General features: G+C 57.5%; 2 protein-coding genes across 4 annotated transcripts in view; both read left to right on the top strand.

The window, feature by feature from the left end:
* The window catches only part of ZC3H7B (zinc finger CCCH-type containing 7B), a 53,160-nt gene extending 42,403 nt beyond the window's left edge, over positions 1–10,757 (top strand). Inside the window, exons 16-23 of the mRNA XM_082850849.1 lie at positions 339–520; positions 2,823–2,908; positions 6,253–6,386; positions 6,496–6,601; positions 6,741–6,849; positions 7,081–7,214; positions 7,349–7,512; positions 7,873–10,757. Of these exons, the coding sequence (XP_082706975.1) occupies positions 339–520; positions 2,823–2,908; positions 6,253–6,386; positions 6,496–6,601; positions 6,741–6,849; positions 7,081–7,214; positions 7,349–7,512; positions 7,873–8,119 (1,162 nt within the window). The 3' untranslated portion in view covers positions 8,120–10,757. The remainder of the gene's footprint in view (positions 1–338; positions 521–2,822; positions 2,909–6,252; positions 6,387–6,495; positions 6,602–6,740; positions 6,850–7,080; positions 7,215–7,348; positions 7,513–7,872) is intronic.
* Positions 10,758–14,558: 3,801 nt separating this feature from the next.
* Positions 14,559–25,624, top strand: part of TEF (TEF transcription factor, PAR bZIP family member) — a gene marked incomplete at its 5' end in the record, with an annotated part of 31,623 nt that continues 20,557 nt past the window's right edge. For 2 of the 3 annotated variants that reach the window (XM_082851036.1, XM_082851037.1), the window contains one exon: positions 25,067–25,223. In XM_082851036.1, the coding sequence (XP_082707162.1) occupies positions 25,067–25,223 (157 nt within the window). Of the gene's footprint in view, positions 14,877–15,390; positions 15,514–25,066; positions 25,224–25,624 lie in introns of those variants that run through there. The other variant, XM_082851035.1, reaches the window with a different exon arrangement.

Raw genomic sequence — 25,624 nt, forward strand, 5'->3', positions numbered from 1 at the left:
GACCAGCTCTGGAGCATTGAGCTGGGGAACCTGAGAGAGATGCCCCCTTCTCCCAGCCTCGCAGCAGGTGGGGTCTGGTGCCCTCCTCCTGCTGGCAGCTGCGGCTTTGAGCTGTCCGCAGGTCGAGGCCAGGAGAGGGGCACACAGCTGTGGCCCAAACCAGAACTGCCTGAGCGTAGGACCCCCACCTCTCCCCTCCTGTGCCAGCAGTTAATAGGCGGAGGCACCCACGGAGGAGCCCCTTCCGTGGGTGAACGGCACTGACCCTGGGGAGGGGGCTCCGACCGGGAATGGGCGGCATGCGGACTGCATTGTGCGCCCCCCATCCCGCCCGCCAGGTGCCTGGTGCACATCGTCCGCTCCACCTCTCTCAAGTACTCCAAGGTCCGCCAGTTCCAGGAGCACTTCCAGTTCGACGTGTGCCGCCACGAGGTGCGCTACGGCTGCCTGCGGGAGGACAGCTGCCACTTCGCCCACAGCTTCATAGAGCTCAAAGTCTGGCTGCTGCAGCAGTACTCAGGTGAGGGCGAGGGGCTGCACAGTTCAGAGGAGGGCAGTGCCGGGCTGTGGGGCTGCAGAGGAGCCGGTGCTTCCTGGACGTCACAGGATGCGCAGGCTCTGCATCAGGGAGCTTGCGGGCCCAGAAGACCCTGGGTTTCTCCCTGTGTGGAACTGCCACGGGGACACGTGGGGAGAAGGGCAGGGAGGCAGAGCCCCGCGGGCCACCTGGGGGATCTGGTCATCAGCGGCCCCTCACTGAGCCTCCACTGGTCCTCTGTGAGGGGGTGATGTCAGCTCGGCCTCAGGAATAAGGAGGTGGAAAGCCGCTCGCTTTCTTGCCCACCTAATGGGACTCCCTGAGCACCTGCGCTGTCAGGGGCTTGAGCAAAAACGAGTCAGGGCCCTGGTGTGTGTACGCGAGGGCAAGGCAGACAGTCTGACGGGGAGGTACCAGGCCCTACGTCCATCTGCTCTGGGGTGCACACTGTGCCCCACGCCTGTCATCGTCTGCCTAGCGGCATTGTTGTGTGTGTGTGTAACATAAAATAATGGCGTGTCTAACAATCGTTGTCTTCTTCGAGCTGATGAAATAGGGTGATAGAATTTCAGATGTGCATCAGTTCTGTGAAGAAAGTAAAGCAAGCAATAGGATGGAGAGGGACTCGGGGAGGGGGCATTTGGGATAAGATAGTCTGGGAAGGCCTCTCAGAGGAGGTGACATTTGAGCAAGGAAGGGCAGGGAGAGCATTCCAGGCAGAGGGAACAGCAAGGCTGGAGGCCCTGAGGCAGCAGCAAGCTTGGTACAGAAGGAAGGGTGTCCTTCTGTATGTGGGGATGTGAGGGCAGAGCAGCTTACCCCTGGGGGGCAGGGGGGCGTGTCAGAGATGAGGCCTAAGAGGTTGGCAGGGACCTGAGTGTGAAAAAACCTCTAGATGGTACATAGAAATAGTTGGGGTTGTTCTAAATACGGTGTGCAGGGCTTCCCTGGTGGTGCAGTGGTTGAGAGTCCGCCTGCCGATGCGGGGGACACGGGTTCGTGCCCCGGTCCGGGAGGATCCCACGTGCTGCGGAGCGGCTGGGCCCGTGAGCTGTGGCCGCTGAGCCTGCGCATCCGGAGCCTGTGCTCCACAATGGGAGAGGCCCACGTACCGCAAAAAAAATAAATAAATACGGTGTGCAGGGTTTGGGGGTAGGGGTTGAGTAGGTGGAGTTGTATGACCTGATCGGTGTCTTGAAGAAGTTGCTCTGGCTGCTGCGTGGAGAAGTCAGGGGCCAAGGGCAGATGGAGGGAGACCTGGGAGGGTGTGGCTCAAGTCAGGGTGGCAGCGGGTGGAAGTGGTAGAAGTGATGAGATTCTGGGTGTGTTTTGATGGTGGAGCCAACGGGAGCTGATGGACCAGATATGAAGTATGAGACGAAGGACGGCATCTGGTCGACCCCAGTGGGGTTGCCGTGTTCTGAGGAGGGGAGGCTGCAGGAGGAACAGGTTGGGGGGATCACATCAGGGCTCGTGTGGGACGTGGGGAGTCTGAGCTGCCTGTTGGACTTCAAGTGGAGAGGTTGAGCAGGCAGCCACGTGGGGGGGTCTGCAAGGTCATGGGAGAGCCCTGGGCTAGAGGTACATCCATCAGCAAGAGGATGGATGTCAAGCACATGCCTGGCCCAGAGTAAGCCCCTGATGGCGAGTGGCCACGGGGCAGCAGTAACCATAGGACAGGCCGAAAACTAAATCAGCTCTGGAAGAGGGACTAGAAGGCCGTAAGGGGTCGGGAGGAGGGTGGGCCTCATGGAAGAGGTGGGCGCAGTGTCCACAGTCAGATTGGGAGGGTCTGGGCCACAAGGTTTGGGTATTTGCCCTTTGCCGACTGGCAGTGAAGGGCCCTGGCCCCTCGGTGATCTGGGGAGCCGGGCCGGGCCGGGCACAGAGCCTTAAGAACCAGCATGCTAGAGGCTGCCAAGCAGGGGTCAGGCTTGAGGCCCCACTGAGGGAGGCGGAGGCCAAGGGAGGGGGCTGAGCAGCTGGCCCGAGGGACAGGGCCACTGGCGTGGGTGCGGAGAGGCCCCTGCCATGCTGCCGAGCCCACATCTTGCTCCTGCATTTTATTCTCTGTGTGAGCCTGGAGCAGGCCTCTGTTCCCAACTGCAGATGAACCAACAGGTCCAGACAGGATGAGTGGTTTCCCTGTTCCCCTCATCTTTCCGCGGCCTAACTGGGGAGTGGGGCTCCTCCCTGGGCCTGGGGTGGCACCAGCACCTTGCAGACCCCCTGCCTTTCTCCTCACTGAGCTCCGGGGACGCTGTGTCTGCTCCCCCCTCACCAGGCATGACCCACGAAGACATCGTCCAGGAATCCAAGAAATACTGGCAGCAGGTGGAGGCACACGCAGGGAAGGCCAGCAGCAGCTTGGTAAGACCCCGGGCAGGCCTTGGGGGTGAGGTCAGCCCCCACGAGGGCCATCCCCCATCCCTTTACCTGGACATAATTTATTTACCAGGAAATTGTAAGGAGAGTATGAAGAATTTGTGTATACCTTTTTCTGGATTCCCCAGATGTTAACATTTTACTACTTTCCACACTCACTTTGTCCTGTGTGTATGCGTGTGTACGTACACACATACGCATTTATTTACAGAAATATACTTTTCTGAACCACTAGGGAGTAAGTTGTAGACATGATGCCCCATTACCCCTAAAAACTTTAGTGTAAAAATAAGGACTTCCCTGACCGTCCAGTGGTTAAGACACCACGCTTCCAATGCAGGGTGCGCAGGTTCGATCCCCGGTCGGGGAACAAAGATCCCACATGGCCAAAAAATAAATAAATAAGTAAGTAAATATAAGGACACTTTCTTACATAATAACCACAGTACAGTTATCAACATCACAAAATTCACATTGGTGGACTTATCCAAATCGTGGTGTGCTATTATTCAGATTTTGTGAATCCTTCCCAAATCCCAGCAACACACTGCATTCATTTGTAGTGTCTTTAATCGCCTTTAATCTAGAGCAGTTCCTCAGTCTTTCTTTGTCTTTCATGACATTGGCATTTTTGAAGAGGCAGTTGTTCTGTAAAAGGCCCATCCCTTTGGGATTGTCTGATGGGGCAGGCACGTCATCTCCATCTGTCCCTTCACCAGCGATACCTTGGTAACTTGATTAAAGGTGCCTCCACAGTAAAGCTTTCTCTACTATGAAGTTACCCTTTCCTCCTTTGTAATTAATGAATATCTTCCAGGGAGGTCCTTGGAGACCATGTAAATGTCCTGGTATTCCTCAACCTTTTCCACCACTGCTTGTATCACCTCCCACCCCTCTGGATCCTCACCCTGGTCCTGAGGACGTGAGCTGGGGTGCAGTAGCGTTTGCAGGCGGGAAGACTGAGGCTCAGAACACGCTAGAGACTTGCCCGGGGTGCACGGAGCGGAGATCCCGGGTTCTCTGACAGCTTGTCTAGAGCTCGCTCAGCTCCCTCCCCACCTGCACCATCCCCATCACCCCTAGGGTTCCTCATATGAAATGGGGATCATAACTCTGCCTGCCCCCTCCTGGGGCGGGTGTGAGGCTCACAGGAGCTGGCTACAGCTTGCCGAGTCCCTGCTCTGCACGGGGCCCCCGTCGTCCCTGATCCTCACACCCTCCCCAGGAGGTGGGGATCCCTGTAACTTTAGGTGACAGTGGGAATGGAAGGGTGGTCTCAGGGCCCAGGAGACAGTGAATGTGAGGTGAGGCCTCTCGCCATCCACACATGAGGGATGACGCCCTCACCATGCCAGGCCCACGCACTGGCCACCTTGGGAGAAGCCTGGGCCTCTGGTCCCTCTTGAGGCCTGCCTGGGTGTGGCAGTGAGCCAGGGAGCAGCGCAGGCTGGCCGGTGGGGTAGGCCTGGGCCAGTCTGGCAGACAGGGCTGCCCGGCCCCCTTGGCCTTCCCCCTGTCTCCCTACCCGCCTCGTTCCTGGTCCTTTTTCTTCTCCCCTCTTCCTAGTTGCTCCTGCCCTCTGCCCCTCCTGCTCAGTCCTCTTCCCCAACCGCCACATGGTTTATTTTTGCTCCTGGCCAGGAGCCTGGCTGGGAAGCAGTGCGGGGCTCAGGCTGGACCTGCAGCGTCATCTGCTAAAGAGAGAACACTGAGTCTTCACCACCTCCTATCCCGCTGACCCCCCTGCATCCTGCCCACCCAAGATGCCACTCTCAGGCCTGGCTCAGGAATGGGGCTTCTGTGCCGGACCTGGCTGTGGCCCAGGCATGAGGCATCTTGCTTGCTGGCCGTCAGAGGGCGGGGCCAGTGGCAGTGTGAGGCCAAGGACAGGGTGCCAGGGTAGAAGCCGCTCACACCTGGTGCCCATGGTGCAGCTGTGCCGTCCTACAGAAAAGCATGAGCCCCTGCCTCGCACCAGGTCCCTATCCTCGGGCCACTTACCCGTGGCGGGGCTAGTAGCCTCTCTGAGCCTCTGCTTCTGCTCAGTCAAATGGGAATGGCCCCTACCGCCCCCAGGGCTGTCGAGTCTGTGCAGCTGTGAGAAGGAAGCTCAGTGGGCCGGCATGGCTATTCCCTAGAGCAGTGGCTAAACCACAGCACCCCTCCGGACCCCACTTACCTCACCCGTGAAATGGGCCTTCTTACGCTTCTGTGAGAATCGGTGGAACGTCTAGAAGTCTATAGTGACACGGATAAGCCTCCTGTCTGCTTTAGCCAGACTGTGTCCCAGTTACAGAGGCAGGATTTTACTTTGTTGTCTGGATGTGTATTATCCTGGGGCTGAGCCAGGCCGCAAGTCTCCCAGCCAGGGGTCAATCGGCACCCAACAAAGTGAGAGCCCCCTGCTGCTCAGGGGAGGCCCTGGGCTAGGCAGTGCCGAGGACACGGGTACTCCTGTGTCAGAGGAGGAAGAGTGGAGGGGTAACTCCACATCTGAGGCTCCAGGGAGGATGGGAAGGCTCTAGCTAGCAGGAGGGACAGCAGGGTGGCCAGCACAGCTGGGCGAGGGGGTTGCAGGTGGCAGGAGACAAGGCTGGGTGGGCACTTTTTCTGCCTCTCACCCCCCCACCCTTTCCCAGGCAGGGGTGCAGAAGAGCAGGCCCTCCTGCCTGCAGAGGAAGGGCTGAGGCAGAGGACGGGGAGTGAACATGGTGGGGTCTTCGAGAGTCCAGGGCTGCCCAGATGTCTGTCCCACCACCTGAAGCAGCCTCCTCCATCCCCACCCTCTGCGGGTGCATCCCACCTTCTAGGCTCTGCTCTCCACCAGGCCTGGCCCTCATAACTAGATGAGTCAGTCAACATGAGGTAATTCAGGTACTATGGGGGCCCATAGGATGGCAGCTGCCACCTAGGAGAGCTTCAGGGAAAGCTTCCTGAAGGAGGTGGTGCCTGAGCTGGGTTTTGAAAGTTTTCAGAACAAGCCTGATGAAGAATGGAGAAGGGCATTCCAGGCAGAGGGAACAGCATGTGCAAAAGCAGGGAGATGTGAGGTTGAATGCTGTGCCCAGGGACACGCCAGCAGCTCCAGCAAGCAGGCCCGTGGGAGATAGCCAGTTACGGCAGAGAGTGCTCCATCAGGAGTCCCAGGCCTGGCTCCCACCCTGAGAGGCCATGGGCCTGGAGTTAGGGGGTCACTTCCCACCACCAAGTGGTAATGGACCAGCCCACAAGGCTCCAGGTGGCCCTGATGCTCCCGGAGGCCACCTGTATATCAGACCCCGGGGCCTCAGCCTGGTGCCTGCGGCTTCATCAGCGCTTCTCCTCCGCAGGGTGCCCCGCGGACCCATGGGCCTAGCACCTTTGACCTGCAGATGAAGTTTGTGTGTGGCCAGTGCTGGAGGAACGGGCAGGTGGTGGAGCCTGACAAGGACCTCAAGTACTGCAGCGCCAAGGCCCGGCACTGGTAGGCCAGGTGCTGGGCGGGGGCACGGGCAGGGTGGGGACCACCTAAGCACCACAGGCGAGGAAGCCGGGCTCTCTGTGGAGGTCACACAGCCCGCTCTATCCTGCAGCTGGACCAAGGAGCGGCGGGTCCTCCTGGTGATGTCCAAGGCCAAGAGGAAGTGGGTGTCGGTGAGGCCACTGCCGTCCATTCGCAACTTCCCACAGCAATACGATGTGAGCGCCGGGGTGGGATGCAGGGTGGCAGCGGGACCTCGGATATGGGGCCGTGGGGCCCCAGGAGGGCTTGCCCGCTGGCGGGGCAGTGACACAGTCCGACGGGACTCAGCAGGGTCTCCCCATGCCTGCCCTGCAGCTCTGCATCCATGCGCAGAACGGCCGCAAGTGCCAGTACGTGGGGAACTGCTCCTTCGCGCACAGCCCGGAGGAGAGGGACATGTGGACGTTCATGAAGGAGAACAAGAGTGAGTGGGCAGGGCGGGGCTGACCCGGACACCCCCCTCGTCGGCAGGCCCAAGCGCACCTGCTGAGCCTCGCTTGGCCACCCGGGCCCCACTCCGGCTGCACCGGGCTGAGCCCTCTCTGGGTCTCCAGTTGACCGGGCAGCCCAGCAGCAGGGGTCCCATAGGGGTCGTGGGACAGAGTAGCGGGAGAATCCCCTCTCACCAGGCCCTGCATCCCCTATTGCCCACCAGTCCTGGACATGCAACAGACCTATGACATGTGGCTGAAGAAGCACAACCCAGGGAAGCCGGGGGAAGGGACGCCCATCAGCTCTCGGGAGGGGGAGAAGCAGATCCAGATGCCCACGGACTACGCCGACATCATGGTAACACCCCATCCCCTGGGGGCCCCGGTCCGAGCCTGACCCGGAGCGGCTGTGCGGAGGGGCTCAGCCTCCCTGGGGGAAGTGGTCCCGGCACAGGTGGGAGGAGCAGGCGCCCACGGTGGCTGTGTCCCCAGATGGGTTACCACTGCTGGCTCTGCGGCAAGAACAGCAACAGCAAGAAGCAGTGGCAGCAGCACATCCAGTCTGAGAAGCACAAGGAGAAGGTCTTCACGTCTGACAGCGACGCTAGTGGCTGGGCCTACCGCTTCCCCATGGGCGAGTTCCGGCTTTGCGAAAGGTGCCCCCGGGAGGGCAGGGCCGGGCGGGCTGTGGGGTGGCCTGAAAAGGCGGAGGCCACGGCCAGCTCTGGCTCCACTTGGCCTGGAGGTGGCATAAGGCGGGGTGGGGATGTCCAGAAAGACAGCTGCTCCTGGGTGTGAGGACCCAGGAGTGGGGCGGAGTGGCGCTGGAGGTGGGGACCCGTCCCCTGCAGCCGGGCATCAGATCCTCGGGAAGGCCAGGCCACGCCCACTTTCCCCGGGCCTGATGCTGCATGGGGAGAGGCTTGTCGGGGGAGGCGGAGTGGCCGGCCCCAGGTCCGGCAGCCCGTGGAGGAAAGGGCACTGGGCTCAGGCAGTGAGCCTCCTGCCGCCCACAGGCTCCAGAAGGGCAAGGCCTGCCCGGACGGGGACAAGTGCCGCTGCGCTCACGGGCAGGAGGAGCTCAACGAGTGGCTGGACCGGCGCGAGGTGCTGAAGCAGAAGCTGGCCAAGGCCCGCAAGGACATGCTTCTGTGCCCACGGGATGACGACTTCGGCAAATACAACTTCCTGCTGCAGGAGGACGGGAATGCCACTGGTGCCGCCCCAGAAGCCCCTGCTGCTGCCTCCGTCACTGGGGAGTAGACCAGCTCCTGGCCGTGGGTGAAGTCCTAGGATCGGGGGCAGGGGTGGGCACGGAGCGCCTGATAGGGGGGCCGGGGCAGGCCAGGGCTGGGACTGGGGCCCCCAGCCATCCTCTCTGCCCCCACTGCCCCAGTGCATACCCAGGTGCACGAGCTGCAGCCCCACTCGGTCCCAGGGTCCTCATCCTGCTGAAGCCCTGGGCAGGTCCTCCCCTCCCCCACCCCGGCTCTCCTGGTTGCGGAGGGAGGGGCCTGGTTGACCCCTCCAGCTTCAGCCTACAGCTTTAACTTCCGTCTACTCCTAAAGGGGGCCCAGCGCTCAGGGCTGGGGAGCGTGGGGTCCCCACTTGAATCTGCAGCAGAAGGGTCCTTCCCCCTCCTCCACCCTCACCCCTCCCCACCTCCCCTGAGGGCAGATCAGGATAGAACAGAGGGCAGGAGGCCCCACCCAGCTTTAAAATGCAGCCCCAGGTTAGACTGGGGATACTGTACAAGTCACTCACCCTCTGGGGCCTCAGTTTCCCCTCTGGTTGGAAGAGTGGGAGGGGCTGGGCTACATGATCTCTGGAGCCTGACCAAGGAGCGTGGCTCTCTGGTGAGACCACCAGCCCAGCCCCTCTCCTTTGTGGGCCGCTGAATGTAGATTGTAGGTCGTCAGAGGCTTCAGAGATGACCCAGCCCAGACCCCCATTTTGCAGATAGAAAAACAGGCCTAGGAGGAAGGAGTTCTCTACCCAGCATCTCCAGCCCACAGCACGGTAGAGCTGGAATGCAAACTGCGGTCACAAGACTCAGGGCCAGTTATCAGCTGGAGCCTCCAGGCTCTTGGCAGGGATGTGACAGTCTCTGAATCAGCTGGGATCCCGGCAGCACCGCCCAGGGGTTGGTTGTGTCAGCGCCCTGTAGAGGGACAGTCCCCTCTGAGGATGGTCCTAAGGAGTATAGCAGCAAAGGTCACTTCCCCATGGCTGCTCCCGGCGAGGTGGTACCTGGCAGGGCACCCGTGGGCTCAGGTTCTGCACGAGGTACTGGGGGGATTGGGAGGGTGGGCGGTCAGGGGACATGGAGAGAAGGGAGACTTGACCGTGGGCAGCATGGGCTACTCCAGGATCGGACACAGCCCCTCTTTCTTGGGGACTCAGAAGAGTCCTTTCCCTTTCTCCCCTAGACCCAGACATACAATTAGGACCATCCATCCCAGCCCCTCCCTGGTCCCGACCCTGCCAGCTGCCTGGGACCCCAGTTGACCCCCAACCCCTGCCCCCCCCAGCCCTCTCCCATCCCTCTCGTCTGACGTGTCTGCGTGCACCCCCTCCTCTCCATCCCACCCCTTGTGGGCAGACCCAGCCTCCCCTGGTTCCCTAGACATTCCAGAACGCCCCACACCATTGGCACAAGGGGTGGGGCCCCCCGGAAGGAGCTGGGGATTGAGGCTGGAGTTGGTGGGAGGGTGAGACAGAGAGAATGGAATACCCTTTATTTCTCCTTAAACAAGCATTTCGAGTGTGCGTTGAGATGATGGCGGGCACCCTGGGCCGCAGAGAACCCTGTTCTTCTCGCTGCCACTGCCCAACCTTTTCCTGATAATTGTGGCATGCATCCTTTCCTCTCCCTGCCCCTTCCCCCAGCAGGCCAGCACTGCGGAGTTTGGGTGCTGGTGGTGTGGCTGGAGGGGAGGAGAGACCCAAGGTGGGGCCTGTGGCCGTGAATGTTGATGACACTTGTTTTCCCTGATCCGTGCTGTTGCAGTCTGTCGTCACCAGCCTTGTTTTTAGTGTGTATATATGTCGCCCCCGTGATGCATATATACACAGGTATTAAATATATCGCTCTATATAATATTACATATGTGTGTGGTATCCAAGGAATCACTTCTAATGAGGGCTAAAGATAAAGAATTTGGCCGGAAAATGCAGCCATCCTGGCATAATGAGGAGGGACTTTCAGGGTCATCATGCCATTTGCAAGGACTGAGGGACTGGAGCGAGGGGTCAGAGGTGATATGGGCAGCGGGGGCAGAAGCGGCCCCTGCCTGGGCCCAGCTCCGCCTGATGGCGTCCAGACCACCCCAGCCTAGTGGGGAGAGAGCACGAGTGCTCGGGGAAGGAAAAGGATTGGTTTTTGTCTCCCACCCAAAAGAATAGGATTAGAATCCAGATTTTTCTTCTCCATCCTGTTATCCCTGCAGGGGCCTTGGGATGTGGTGCTCCCTGGCTTGGCCAGAGCTGGCTCCCCCGCAGGCTTGGAAGAAAGCGAGGGGCAGGCGGGGAGTAGGAAGTAGAGGTGTGGCACAGCACACTTCGAATGATGAGTGTGATTATTTCACTTGTGACTCGGAGAGGCTCAGAGAGTTGGATCGGGCCTGTGCCCCCCGGCGGCAGGCAGGGACAAGACATCACGGCAGATATGGTGAGGGGGGACAGGCACCCTTGATGTGAGTGTCCCTTTGGGATGGGGCAAAGAGGGATGCTGCGTTTCTCAGCTGGGCAGTGATGAATTTAATGGTCCTTTAAAAATGTCTGTGTATTAAAAAATTTAAGAATACCACACTTTAATATTAAATATTCATAAGGTCTAGTATCTTGATAATAATGTAGATGTTTTAATAACAATTTTTGTCCTTCTTAAAATAAAATGAAAGAAACTTCCTTCTTTTAGCCTTTGTTCTAGAAAATAAACGTGTGCACTTTGACCTCTGTCCCTGAGGTGTTGCTCCTGTTCCTTGCTTCCCGGCACTTGTGCCCGGGGACCTGGGCCTCTCTTTACTCATGGGGCAGAGCTGGCTGGCGCAGGGCATGCCCCAAGGCAGACATTCCGAGGGGTGAGGGGCAGAAGGTCTGTGTCCTTGTGTAAACAGGGCAGCCCAGCTGACCCCGGCTCACGCAGTGCCTCACTGGCAGGGACAAGTTGTGCTCTGCACAGGTGGCCCCGGTGGTCAGGGGGCTCATGGCCTTCCGTGTGGGGCTTTCCACCTGTACCCACACTTCCCTGCTTTTACTGTGTGCACTGTCCTGGGTTCCAGAGGGCTGTCTCTGTGCCCTTTCTGGGTATGGCTTTTCCAGAAAGGTAGGGGGCTATGACATGCTTTGGAATGTGATCCCAACTGCAACCTGGACTCCTCTGGGCCTGAGGGAGATCCAAGTCACATGGGCCCAGCTTCCTCCTCCTTAAAAGAGAGCATATTAGATTAGGAATTTTCAATCAGGGACACTTGTATCTGCTAGGGACACTTGTATCTGGTGGAGACACTTTTTTTTTTTTTTTTTTGGCCGCGTGGCATGCGGGATCTTAGTTCCCCAACCAGGGATCGAACCCGCGCCCCCTGCTGTGGAAGCCTAGAGTCTTAACCACTGGACCACCAGGGAGGTCCCTGGAGGCACCTTTTCAAATCTCTTGGATTGTGTGTGGTGACAGTGATGGAGGGGGTCCTGATGGGAGGGGCTGCACACGTTTAAGAGTAAGCTCTCGCCAGACAACTTCATACTACAGTATGCAGTGACCCCAGGAACAGAGGTCCAAGGCCTGTGAATTCTCTCGGGACAGGGAATCATTTGGGCCGGCTACGCGGTAGGGGCTCAAATACTTGATAAATGACCAGATGAGTAACAGGAGCAGCCGACTTGATTGAGCACCTTCTGTGCGCCAGGCATGATGGATGCAGCAAGTCTGTCTCCATAGCAACCTGTACATTTGGTGTCCACATCTTGGCCCACAGAGGTTCAGTGAAGGTTCCAAGGACCCTCAGAAAGGAGACAAAATAGATCCAGAACACTGGGAACTGGGTGATCGGCAAGGTTCCCTTCAGCGCTGACGTTCCAGGGTTCTTAGCAACCCTGGCTGCACCGTGAAAAACCAGAGGGGCACGGCAAGGCCCAGCTCCCAGAAGAAAATGCAGACCCATCCTCAGGCTGAAGAGATTGTAAACCTGCGTCAGGACCTCCCTTAAACTTGGAAAATCAAAGAAAAAGATAAGCAGTACTTCAGTGAACCTAATGGACTAAATTCTTAAATTCTCATAAATTCCCCTAAATTCTCTTCTAGTTCTCTTTTAGCTCAGGCTGGTAAGCACTAACTGAGCACTTGCCCCATATCAGATCCTGGGGATACAAGATTACAGACAAAACGTGGCCTTCCTTGAATCCAGTCTGCCAGGGGAGATGGCTCTGCATGGAAGAGTGTAGGATGATGTGACAGGCACCATGGTGGGAGATGCCAGGTGCTATGGAAGGCAACTCATCCAAGCTGGGGAGCTGGGGAGGGCTTCCTGGAGGAGGTGAACCTGGATTTGAGCCTTAAGAAGATGGTTGGATCATTGTAAGCCATGTGTACTTACTGTTCTGCACCTTTTCTTTTCTCTGAAGTGTATTTCACACGTGCATCTCCACGCCCCGGTGTATCCTAGATATTTACGGTCAATGGTTTCATTCATCAAGGTGCCAGGTTGGCTTGAGCAGCCCGCAGTTATTGAATGTGGGCCCATTTCTGGTCTTTGGTCCTGTGATTAGGGGCTGCCATGAGCACCACCACTCCCGTGGCGCCGCAGCTCCTCCTCTCTGCCTCTGAGGAAGCTGCTTCTGACAGGTGGGGTGACAGGCAGAGGTGGAGATGGGGGCAGCTCTGCATCTCTCTAGAGAAAGCCCCAGAGGCCTCTGCCGGAAACTGCATCCGCATATAGCCCCCACCAGGGGAGCCATCTACAGCAGACATTAGACCTCTGAGGCAGGAAACCCAAGGAGTACAGGCAATCCCAACATGCCTGCCATGCGGGCCCCTCCGGATGTCTCCAGGCTTGTTTGTGGCCACCCCTCTCCCTATCTCTGCCCTCCCCAGCCGCTTGACCCAGCGTCCTGCTGATGTGGCCCCTGTATGAGCCATAGGTGATGCTGCCAGCTGGACACCCTAGCTGCAGAGTGCGGGGTGCCACGTGGGCTGACTTTCAGTGGCATGAGAATTCCCTAAGGCGAGGGACTTGCCTGGCCAGGTCTGTTATTTAGCTTTGAATTCCTTACAAGGTCTAGGCTGGTGCCAGGTATGCAGCGAGCAATCAGTCAGAGTCTTAGAGCCTTCGTACGTGCATACGTTGGAAGGGGTCTGACAGGAACAAATCTCCGAGAATGAAATGTCATGCGGCAGGTGGGTGTATTTGAGACACATTGGGGACCTCCTGTTGCCTCTGAAATCATGCTCTGTGGGCGCCTGCCCACTCCACCTTTGGGGTAAGCCAGTCTCGAACACAAAAGTGTTTTGGGGCCAAGGAATGGTTAATGCACTGGCCCAGCCTCAGCCCCAGCCTGCGAGCCACAGGTCAACTTAGGACAGCCTGCGCGCCAGGTCCTCCGCACCTTTGCTGTCCCCCACTGCCAGGGCCCCCAGTTTCACAGAGGCAAAGGGCACTGGAAGGATAAATAAGAAATCAGTTATGAGGAAGGGGAACGAGGAGGAGGGACATGGATAGAAATGACATTTCTGAAGTATACCTTTATCAGGGACTTCCCTGGTGGCACACTGGTTAGGAATCCGCCTGCCAATGCAGGGGACAGGGGTTCGAGCCCTGGTCCGGGAAGATCCCACATGCCGCAGAGCAACTAAGCCCGTGCAACACAACTACTGAGCCTGTGCTCTAAAGCCCACGAGCCACAGCTACTGAGCCCTTGTGCTGCAACTACTGAAGCCCGTGCGCCTAGAGCCCGTGCTCTGTAACAAGAGAAGCCACCGCAATGAGAAGCCCACGCGCCGCAACTAGAGAAAGCCTCAACAACAGAAAAAAAACCCAACGCAGCCAAAAATAACAAGTATACCTTTATCAAAAGTTTTGAGCTTTGAGCCATATACTGTTTTTTGTATTCAAAACTTGAAATTAATTTTTAATTAATTTGGGAAAAGAACATGGTTTGGGGAGGACTATTAGGGTGGCAAAGTGGGTAACTGGAGGATAAGCTGGGGCTGTTGGGAAGAGGAGAGGCTAGAGGGCGTCCTGAAGTATTTGCTGTTTGTGCAAAATGGAATTTTAGAAAGCGGGGAAAGACTACATAGAAATCAGCTGTGGTGCAGGACCCAAATGCTTACTGCCTCCAACCTGGAGCATCAGAGACAGAACCAGAGCTGAAAGGAACCTTGGAGGTCGCAACATTCAGTGGTTTTGGAACTGAGACCCAGCAGCTTGTTCTAGATGCCACATCACTGCGTGGAGAGGTGGAGCCAATGCCCCCTCCCCCACCCCACCCCCAGCCCCAGCCGGCCAAGGCAGGTGTTGGTCTTTGTGGAGGGCGACATACAGAACTTTGGCTTCAACCACACGTTCAAGTTAAGTGGCCTGGGGACCTCCGAGGCCAGTGTCCTGGTGAGAGGGCCAGGGAGGGGACTACAGCAAACAGCCAATAGCCACCAAGCTCCCCAGGCTGGGACACAGGCTGGGACACAGGCTGGGACACAGGCTGGGAAGCAGGACCTCGCCCAGGACAAGCCTGAGCCTGGTTGACAGAGCTGTCCCCCTTCAGTGGTGCCTGCTCTGCCTGCCCTCCAGCACCTGTCCGCTAGGCACCTGCCTCTTCTCCCCGTCCCCGAAGACCAAAGGAACCCCAGGCTGCAGGTTTGTCACTCCCCTTAGAAGAGCAGGCTTCAGGCTCTGCAGATGGTGTAAAGCCCCAATGACGCATGCCACATGCACACCGTATGCCTGGGAGGGCACGTGTGCATGCATAGCATATGGACCAGCATCAAAACATGCCAACAACCCCTCGAGACTCACAAGCCCACAGGTAGGTGCGTGACGCCCACTCATGTGCCTGTGAGTGCCCACACAGTACATCCTTGTGCTGAGCTGCCTGCTGCCGGGGTCTCGGGGCCCAGCCCGGGCTGGTTTCCTCGGCAGGCCCTGCTCTCCGCGGGGCCCAGCCTCCAGGGCGCCTCTGCCCAGTGGGCCGGAGCGCGTAGTGCATGCTCACTGCTCTCACCTGGCAGGCCCGGTCCTGGCTCCCAGCCTGGGGGAGAACTTCCCTTTGCAAAGTTAGATAACACCGGGCTCTCTGTCAGAGGATTGGTGCTGTGTCTCCACGTGCTGAGGCTGGCACAGGGCCAGGTCCGCCCTGCCAGGCAGCAGGAAGGGAAGGCCTGGCTGCAGCCCGAGCTGGCAGGGGGCCGAGTCGGGGGTGGACGGGCGGGCCGGGGCCCGTGCTGCCCATTGGCTGCCTCGGGCTCCCGCCCCGCCTGCCTCCAGAGCCTGTGGCTCCCCGGCCAGCTCCTGCCTCTCCAGCTGCTTCTAAACTCCCCCAGCAAGCACCCCCTGCCGGGCCATGTCGAGCTGCGACAGGATTGGAGTGGCCCCCGCCATGGACATGCCTGAGGTCCTCAAGTCCCTGCTGGAGCACTCTCTGCCTTGGCCAGAGAAGAGGACAGGTAGGAGAGGACGTGGTCTGTGATGGCTGGCTGCCCAGGTGCCCAAGGGGTGGAGGCTGCCGTAGGCACATTGGCCGGATAGGCATCTCCAGGCAAGGGAGGGTTCCCAGCAGCGGTCTGCCCTTAGCCTCTTCCTGGGCGAAGAAGGGCTGGGGTGCAGAGAGGGACACGGTAGGGAGTGGCACCGTCACTCAGGGACTGCCCCCAGGGCCTGCTAGCTTTGGGAAGCCGTGGCCAGCGTGTGGCCACTGACAGGTGCCGTGCTCACGCGGGACAAGGACAGGACCAGAGGGCCCTGCTGAGAGTACGCACTGGATGCTGACTGCTTGTTAAGTTTCCTCCCTCTGCATGTTGGGGTGGCAGGGGGCTGGCAGAGACTGTAGATTCGGGCAGCCTCCCATGTCTGGAGAAGAGGCTTTCCTCTGGGCGTCTGCTTCGGCTTCCGCTCGCTGGAGGGCTGAACCCGTGGATGGGATGGAAGCTGTTATGTAACAGGACCACAGGCTGGAAGCCCCGGTTCCTAGGATACCATAGGCAAACACGGGGCGAGGGAGTCGGCGGAGGAGGGTGTGGACCGAGGGGCAGAGCGGGCAGCCAGCACCAGGTGTCTCCCGAGTCCTGCCCGAGAGGCCCAGGGCCATGCGAACTTTGGGCGCCAGCCTGCTCAGGGGGCCCCCTCTTGCCAAATATTTCTCCAAATCTCTTCTGTTCGAAGATGTCAGGTCCTCATTGCTCAAACTGCACAGGCGCCTTTAAAGGAGCCCAGCTGCCCTCGGCTGCCAGAGTCTGACAGGAGTCCCAGGTGTCCCCTCAAGGGACCTTTCTCAGGCCTCTCCCTCACCTGCGTGCTGGCACCTGACACATCTCATCACCAGTCAGCCCTGGCTGTCCCCACAGGACTTCCTTCCACGGAACCCTTAGGCCACTCCCAAACCGGAGGCCGAGGACACACACCACAGCCCCTGCCCTGACACACCTCGGGGAGCCAGGCTCAGGAAAGGAGAGCGGCAGGCTCTGTTCATGGAGACACAGCCCGAGGGAAGAAGGCGGCTCCTAGAGCTCGGGGCAGGGTTCCCCGTGGGCTCTCTCATCTAGCTCCAGGCCCCCCTCAGGCCTCACCTGTGGGCAGTCTGTGCCCTCCTGGCACTCAGGACCCCAGCTGCTCACCAGGAGAAGCCCATCACCTCGAAACTCTCAACTCAGCCTGGCCGATGAACCACAGCTGACTTTTTCTTGCCATCTCTGAACACCCCATGTGGGTAGGTGAGGCTGGAAGTCCTTCCAAAAGCTGGAGGAATAGGGCTCCCTTCTTGGTCCGGGCACCCAGGGACGGTAGGGTGGCCCAGGTGGCCCAGTGCGGGCACAGGGAGCAGCTGGGCTGCCGGCGGGTCTGCACGGTCAGCTCCCGGCTGGGCAGGGAAGGGGTCTGGGGGGCAACTCAGGGCGCTGCTCCTCGGACCTGAATAACAAGGTCTATGAAGAGCAGCAGCAGCTGCTGGTCCCCGGCTCCCAGCTGGTCCCCAGAGCCCCGCGACAGCTGCAAAGTCCCCACTGCGCACCGTGGACGGCAAAGTCAGGGCCCAGCACGGAGGGGACTCGCCCAGGGTCTCAGGGAGAGCTCTGCTGAGAACTGGCGACCTCACAGAGGACAGTTGGTTTGGTACAGCTGGGTTGGTCCACGGGGGATGGACCAGAGTCTCAGGCCACCTCCTATCACTTCTCTACGTGGTGTCTCACTGAGAGTCAGAAGCATGAGACCCGGACAGACTGACAGATGCCAATGGGTGGATGAAATAAGGGGACGAGGGTCGAAGAGTCAAGGGGATCAGTGAAACCCACAAAGACCTCGCTCTTATTACTGCCCCTCACCTGCCATCGCCACTTTCCAAAGCTCCCAGACTCTCCAAATCTTTCATAAAAATAAAAGTATCCAGCTGAAGGCACTATACCTTGGTGAAGAGAGTACACACACCATCACAACTAGGATTTCCAGTGGGCATGTAGCAAGCATAGTTGACCCTTGAACAACATGGGGGTCAGGGGCCCAACCCCCCTCACAGCTGAAAATCTGCGTATAACTTTATAGTCACCCCGTGGGTACATGTTTCCACATCCTTGGATTCAACCAACCACAGATCCCATAGTACTGTACGTAGTTAGTGAAAAAATCCACGTGTAAGTGGACCCACGCGGTTCAAACCCCGTGTCGTTCAAGGGCTTCTCCCCCGCGTGCATCCCTCACTCTGGCTTCGGACCCCCGGGTTGCCCCTCAGGATTTCTCGCCCGGTGCTGTGGTGTGAGCAGCGCAGGTTTCTCCGGGGTGGGGGACGGAGACCTCTTTACAAAGTCCCCACTCTCCCCAGCCCGGTGACTGTGCTTCAGCTCACACGGGGGTCACATGCAGAGCACACCTTGGGTCCAGCGGGAGGGGACATCAGAGGGGAGCCGTGCGGAGGGTGAGAACGTGCGCTCACAAGACTCTGCTCTCCCAGCAACCTCTCCATTTTCTAAATCAAGGACGCTCCCTGAGCCCCGACCTCGGGGCCTCTCACTTTTGCTGCCCTGGGCCTCCCACCCCAGCCTGTGTAGGCTCCCCCCTTTCCTGGGTAAGCAGACTTCCCCCAACAGTGCTGACCAGGCTCGAGACTCCTCGGCTTCAGGCTACAGCCACCACCCGGTGGCCCCTTACTCTGAGCCACCCGTTCAACCAACTTTCTTGTAGGCAGAGAAATCTACATCCAGCCAGAGAGTGGGTCTGTGTCCCGAGCTCTGACTCAGTTTCCCCTCTGCCTCTGGGCCCTGACCCCTAAGGACGGTTCTTCCTGTTTCCGCACCTGCCTTTTCTCCCAAGGATCCTCTTCCAAGAGGCCATTCTGTTCCAGGCTGCTTGCTCTCACACTTCCTTCTCCAGATTCTGGAAAGACCCTGCTTCTCTAAACCACACTGTTAGCTCTTTACACCCTATCCTTCCCTCATTCCTTGGCTGTGTTCAGAGGCCGCCCCTCATCTTTCTGCCAACTTTGGTCACTCGGGCCTCCTTTTCAGGGAACCATGTAGCGTGAAAGCATACCAGAGGTTGAATAAGGCCATCACTTTCAGCTGAGCAGGCAGGTTCCCCGTGTCAGGAGCTCCTAACCAGAATCGCTGTGGGCCACCCAGCACGGTATCCTTGATCTGCCTCTCTCCATCCCCAATCTGTGAGAAGAATGCTTGCTTCACAGGCTTGTGGCCAGGATTAAGTGAGCTGTCCCATGTGAGAGCATTTGCAAACTGTGAAGTGCCCCACTGTTTTCTCTGTGAAAGGCAAACGGCAGCTGGGCCTGGCATTATGCTCCTTCCACGGACATCACATTTGCAATCCGACCTTCACTCCCTCATTTCCACCCTCCTTTCCATGGATATTCTCCTTGAAAGAAGGGGACGTTGCAAGTTTGTGGGAGCATACTCAGGGCTGTCTCCTTGGAAACACGTGCTGAGGCTCCTGGGGGCATGGTGCCAACAGCCCCGCACCAAACAGGACAGGCCAGCTGAGCTGGCCAGAGAAAGGGCTGAATGATAACAGGCCAGATCTCAGTGGGACTCGCTGGGGCAGAGGCAGGGGTCTGGGTAGCCTCCTCTTGGGGAATTGAGGTGAACAGGCGAGAGAGTGGACTCAGTGCAGCCTGGGCTGTCCTGGGCTTGGCATCAGTAAGGTTCATGTGGTCGCCTCCACTCCCAGTCTTGGGGAACCAGAGCAAACCCGAGAAATCATGAAGTTTGCTTCCAGGGAAGAAGTGCGGGAAGGGACCTTCTTTGTACTGGATGTGTTAGTTCTAACCCTCGTTACCACCTCCTAAATGGCAAGGAAACATGCTCAGAGGAACTGGCTACTCTCGGGGCCAGCATGCAGGCCTGCCTTTTCTTCACCCCAGCGTCAGGTACTCATCCTTCTTCTCTACCTGTCCCCCCACCCCATCCCATCCCCATCACCGATCAGGGAAACGTGAGAAACTCATTCTCACCGAGTGCCAGAGACTGACAGCAGTGTCCAGCAGTCCAGATGGCTTTTACATCTTAACGGGCCTGTCCCAAGGCTAGGTTGCTAAAGGAATGAATCCTGGTTCTAAAGGCCCCTGGTTCCCAGGTGTGTCCTGGGAACCGTGCTCAGTGCTTTTGCATCTCCATCTGTGAAATGGCTTTGCAAGGGAGTTGTGATGATCCATCGTACAGATGAGGAGGCTAATACTCAGCGATGGGAAGGCCACACAGTTGTCGAGGGGCTCCAACCCAGCTTGGCTGGCTTCCAGGCTCTCCCCTACCCACGGGATTCCCTGGGGTCTCTGGAACCAGGTCTCAGGGCAGTACCTCTCGAGTCATCCAAACATTCATCACGTTGAGTCCTTGCTACACTTGTGGCACAGGCGCGAGTGAGACAAGCACTGCCCCTGTTCGCCTGCTGTTTGCATTCCAGCGGGGAGACAGAGAGTCAGCAATCAGGGAGGTCAGGGCCAGCCTCTCTGAGGGGGTGACATTTGAGCCAAAGCCTGGAGGGTGACGAAGAGCCAGGTACATCAAGAACTTTCAGGCTGAGGGAACAGCACCTGCAAAGGCCCTGTCCTGGGGCAAGAAAGATACATGTGTCTGAGGAATGAAAGGCCACTGTGGCTGCAGGAGGTGTTTTATTAAGTGGGAAGGAAGGAAGAGGTGAGGTTGGAGAGACCCGCAACGGGGAGAGCCTGCAGGGCCTTGAAGGTCATAAAGAAGAGTGAGGCCATCACCTCCCTGCCTGCAAGGTCCGCCCCACACACACACACACACGCACACACACACACTATTCTTGGGGAAGTGGTAGCTTAGGAGGGACAGGGTGTTTCGAGGACAACCCAACATGAAATTGTGGTAAGTGACAACCTCAGGTGAGCACTTGCCATGCTCCGAGTGCTAGTCTCAGCAGTGCACCTGAATTGACTCCTTTACTTCTCAGGCTCAGAGGTTAAGTAACTTGCCCAAGGTCACACAGGAAGTAGTCAAAGCAGGAATCAGACCTAGATGTTCCAGCTCCAGAGCCCACACCCTACCACTACACCAACACAGCCTCCACTGGAGAGCCCTTGGCTGTCAGGAAGTGGCTGTTGAGACGTGGCAGAGCCTGGAGGTGAGGGCTGCTCTCTGGAAATGGCTCTTGGGGCATTCCCTTCTACAGTCCAAACCTGGGCAGCGGACAAAATGCAAGCCGAACAGGAAACTGGTACTCTTGAGAGTATTGAAGAGATGGGCAAGAGTTAGCGAAGGGCCTCCACCTGCCACTTCTCCCCTAGGACACACTGAGACCGAGGTACAAACCACAGCCCAGAACCATGCAGCCACGAAGTATGTGGGCTCGAAAGGCGGCAGTTGTGGGCAAGGCCAGTGGTGGGAGACTTGCCATAAAAACCGTTCATGTTTGTTATTCCAGGTTTGATTGTGAATCAAACACAATGACTGTTATTTCATGTTAATAACGTTCCAGATGTATATGACTTGGCTCTGAAAGGTTTTGTTAACCCTCCTACCAGCACCCACAACAGAGCGAGCCGACAAATACTTACTGAGTTACTACCCTGAACAAAGCTCTGTGCTCTCTTACATTTGGTATCGCAAAGCACCCAGATCACTGGGCTTTGTTAGAGCTCAATGGAAGCCTTCTCACCGTCCTGCTCTTACATCATGTCACATTGTGCAGTAAGTCAGAAGACGGAGTCGTACTGTCCTGTTAGGTGCTGACTATGTGGCCAAAGAGATCATTATGCGGTATCTGGCCAAAGGCTCCCATGCTGGAGTTTTAGTTCCTCTGAACTTCAAATTTAAATAATCCAAGTTGGTATAGCGGCTTAATGAAAGGCACCTGTTCTGCATATGCTCAACTGAATTAAATTTTTAACTTGGGTTGGTTAGCAAGTTTCTGGAACTCTGAAGAGTAGAATTTAAAGCCAGTCCAGCTCTGGAAAATGGATGTTTCACATCCTTTCTCTGCAGTAGCTTAGACTGAAGAACCCACTCACAGCCTTGTCCCCTCACCCAAAATAATCGTACTCCTCACCCGACACAACCTGAATGAAGGGGAAGGGTGGAGGCCCACGCACTCCACGCCATATGCTGTTCAGGCTTCCCACACGTAATCCTCATAACCACTCTATGAGGTAAGCAGAGCCATTTCCGTTTCCAAGAGAAAAGTAACTGAGACTTAGGCAGCAGAAGTCCCTAGCTCAAGGACAAGTGGCTGGACAGTGCTGTGGAGAGACTCTACCCAGGTCTGCGTCCCAACCCCACAAAGTCACTGCTGCCCCAGGACCACATTTCCCTCAAGAAGTTGCTGCATTGAAACCCTATTACTATAAAATACTAAGGTATCACTTCATAGCTTTGAAGTCTTAACCATGTAATAACATGTTCTTTTTATAGAGTTTCTTTCTTTGTTGGGCTCACAAACACTATGGAAATTAGCCAATTACTTCTCACGACATTTATTCCTCCACTAAGAGAAGGGGCAAGGCTGCGCTGTTATTCCCACTTTACGATAGGAGGCAGAGGTAGAGACAGGATGCTGTGGCTCTTCTCGGATCAGCCGGAGAATGAAGACAAGAACATAATGGCTCCCGCCTCCAGGATGGTGCTGTTGAGTGCTGCCAGTTGGCAGTGTAGCTCACCTCCCAGCTTGCAAGTAAGCACGAGAGAGAACATGTTTATAATGTTCCTGCCGTGGTGTTTGTGACACACCATTTACCCTGCGGTTGTCCAGGGGAAAAAAATCCCTCTTTGGGGAGTGTCGGTACATGAACAGAGGACCAAATCAAAACTAAGTTTTAAGGCCCTAAGCTGCTTACTGAGCTTCTCACCAGTGCCACTCGCCTGTTTAATCAGTTGCTCCAGGACGGGTGATAAGCAGAGTAGGCATTATCCCTTTTGGACAACTGCAGCTTTAAAAAAAAATCTAAATCTTTACTCCCTCTTACTACATACCACCTTTGTCATAAAACGAATGTTATAACCTTCCACTGTTATGTTACTACAAATCCTCCTCTAATATCTTGAGAAATTTTTTCTCTTCAATAACGTCACATTAGCCATGAAAATATACATTTAACTCTAACCCAGCAAGCTGCTCTGCGGCCAAACTAGCCATTTTTTTTTAAACTTCATACATTGTTTTAATCAATTTCCTCCGACCGTCCTTTGAATTTTGTTTCTAAAAACCTCTAGGTCAGGGCTTCCCTGGTGGCGCGGTGGTTGAGAGTCCGCCTGCTGATGCAGGGGACACGGGTTTGTGCTCCGGTCCGGGAAGATCCCACATGCCGCGGAGCGGCTGGGCCCGTGAGCCATGGCCGCTGAGCCTGCGCGTCCGGAGCCTGTGCTCCGCAACGGGAGAGGCCACAACAGTGAGAGGCCCGCGTACCGCAAAAAAAAAAACAAAAAAACAAAACCTCTAGGTCAGTTTATCCTAAAGATATATTAGTTTAGCCACATACAGAATACCACTAACAACTCTGCAACACAACAAATGTTCTGTACACAATTTAGCACTTTCACTAAACAGCGACATGGGCACCATACCTGCCTCTAGGATAACGGATACACCAAGCAGTGGATTTGTACCCATCAGTGTGGTAGTAAAGCTATGAAAACTACTGTTTGTGGCAGGGTTGCAATTGTACATTTTATACGAACTGGCTTAGGAAGCCTCACAAGGTCAATCCTGCCCTATCGCCGTCTGACATATAAGGAAAGGTGGCCTGGAGAGATGAAGCAATTGGCTGCAGGTATCAGAGTCAGAAAGCGACTGAAGTCTAATTAGTGTGGCCATAAGAACTTGAATTTTGGAGTCAAGCTCCATCCCCTGGCCTCGACCACCACCCAGATTTTCTTCAAACCTCTTGATTTCCAGGCTTGCTCAGGGGCCCAGCCTCTTCTTCCTCCTCAACTCCCAGTTCTGATTGCATCAGCCTGACAACTTTCATCTAGCTGGGTGTTGCGGTCATGCACCTACCCTATGAACCAGGGACCAGGCCCTGCCATTCCCCAGCCTCGTTCGTGGAAGGCGGGAGTCACTGGCCGATGCAGGACAAATAAGCCGAAGTCCCTGCCCTCTCAGGGAGGGAGAGTCTAGTTTTGTTTGGGTTCAAGGCAGGGTATGATCTGTGCTGTAAAGAGGTACAAAGTTCTGGGCGCCACTTAGGAGCAGCTTCCTATAAGGCCTCCACACTTGTGTACCCCCTCACGTTTTGTATTTTTAGGCGTTTCCTGAGGAACTCCCAGGGAGTATTTGTAAATATTTTGAGAAGAGGTAGTTGTCCCACAAAATGTGTACCCTGTGTAAAGGAATTTTTTTTATTTTTTTCCCTAGGAAAAAGAAGGGAAGGTCCTAGAGAGGAACAGAATTTCAGAGCTGTTTAGGGCTTTAGAGATTATCTAGCCCAACCCCTAAATTTTATGGACGAAGAAACAGGCTCAAGTGAAGCAACTGGACTGTCCCAAGGTCACAAACTAGTAAGTGCGAGGACGGAAGCGTGTACTCTGGCTCTGGCTCAGGGCCGGGCTCTCTCTCTCCACCCGCGGCCTCAAGAATGCTCCCTCCACGCTATCTGGCCGCCACGCCCGCACCAGAAACCCGGGATCAGTGAGGAACCTGACACCCCCCTTCAGCGGCGGCCAAGCCTGCTCCGGCCGTCCCTACGGGAACATGTCGCCGTCCCCGGCCCTGCCCTCAGCCAACCTCTAGATCGCGGGGGAGGTAGGGTGAGGACTGGCCTCTGCGTCCCTGTCCCACGACCCTGGGCAGAGTCCCCGGAATAGAAATGCCCGCTGCGCCCCGCCCCGCCGCAGCCCCGCACGTGCTGCGCCTCGTGCACCGCCCAGGGCCCCGCCCCCGCCCTCCATTGGCTGTTCCGCGCCTTCCTTCTTCCCCCTCCCCACGCGACTGGACTCGGCTGCATCTCCACGTGACCCGCGGGGGGGGGGGGCTCTCTGATAGGCTCCCCCCGCTGGCATGGCTGCTCCCAGCCCCGCCTCCCTTCAGCGCGTCCAGAAGGTGGTGAGATTGGGATGCGAGGGAAGGGAGACCGGTTACAGTGTTCCGAAAGAAAGGCAGGGGTTACGAAGAAGGAGGCGAAGGTGAAACCGCTGGTAGAAGGGAAGGGGCTGTCGCCGAAAAGGGCCTACGACCAAGACTCCAGCAGGCACCAATCAGGTGACAGAGAGGCGGACGGGGCGGGGCCTTCGGCCCTGCTCCTCACCTGGCCCCGCACGTGTCTCGTTTACCCGGGCGGCCTAACCAATTACGGCCCGGAAGGCTGAGCCTGCCCCTCTCGCGGGGCGGGCCAATCTAAGGCTGCCATCCGGGGAAGTTGGCCTGGCCTTATGAATAATTAATATGACAGAGCCTGTCCGCAGGCGGGGTAGGGATGGAGGGAGGCGGGGGTGCCGCTGGGCGCCTGCGCAATAGCTGCCCGTGTCGGCAGCTGCGGCGGGTCGAACGGCTCCGTCCCATCTCGGGGGGCGGGCGGGGGAGGCGAGGCGCGCGAGCAGAGCGCGGGGCACGATGTCCGACGCGGGCGGCGGAAAGAAGCCGCCTGTAGAGCCGCAGGCGGGGCCGGGCCCGGGGCCGGGGCGCGCAGCCGGGGAAAGGGGCCTGCCGGGCTCCTTCCCTCTGGTCCTGAAGAAGCTGATGGAGAACCCCCCGCGCGAGGCGCGCCTAGGTGAGGGGAGGGGGTCCGCGCGCGCCTGGGGGCGGGGTTTCTGCAGGGGCGGGGCCTTGTGAGGGCGGGGCCTCGGAGGTCGGAGGTCGGGGTGAAGTGGTCCAGCGGAGGGGGATGGGGCCAGGGATGATGAGGGGCCCGGAGGGCGAGGCAAAGGGGGTGGGAAGAGAAGGTCGGGGACGAGTTGAGAGAGGTTGGGTCAGATGGGGGTTGGCGGGGAAGGGTCAGGAGGGAGATGGTAGAGTAGGGGTCGCAGTGAGGAGGTTCATTGGGGCGGCCGGGAGCGCGCGCGACGTGTAAGGTTTACTGAGGAGGCTGATGGGGGTCGCAGCAGCCCCTTAAACGAGGCTCCAGGGCGCCTTCTCTGGGGACGCCTGTATCAGAATCACTTGGGGTGCTTG

The sequence above is a fragment of the Leucopleurus acutus genome (assembly GCF_964270905.1).
Source record: "Leucopleurus acutus genome assembly, chromosome: 11".
Classification (NCBI taxonomy): Eukaryota; Metazoa; Chordata; class Mammalia; order Artiodactyla; family Delphinidae; genus Leucopleurus; species Leucopleurus acutus.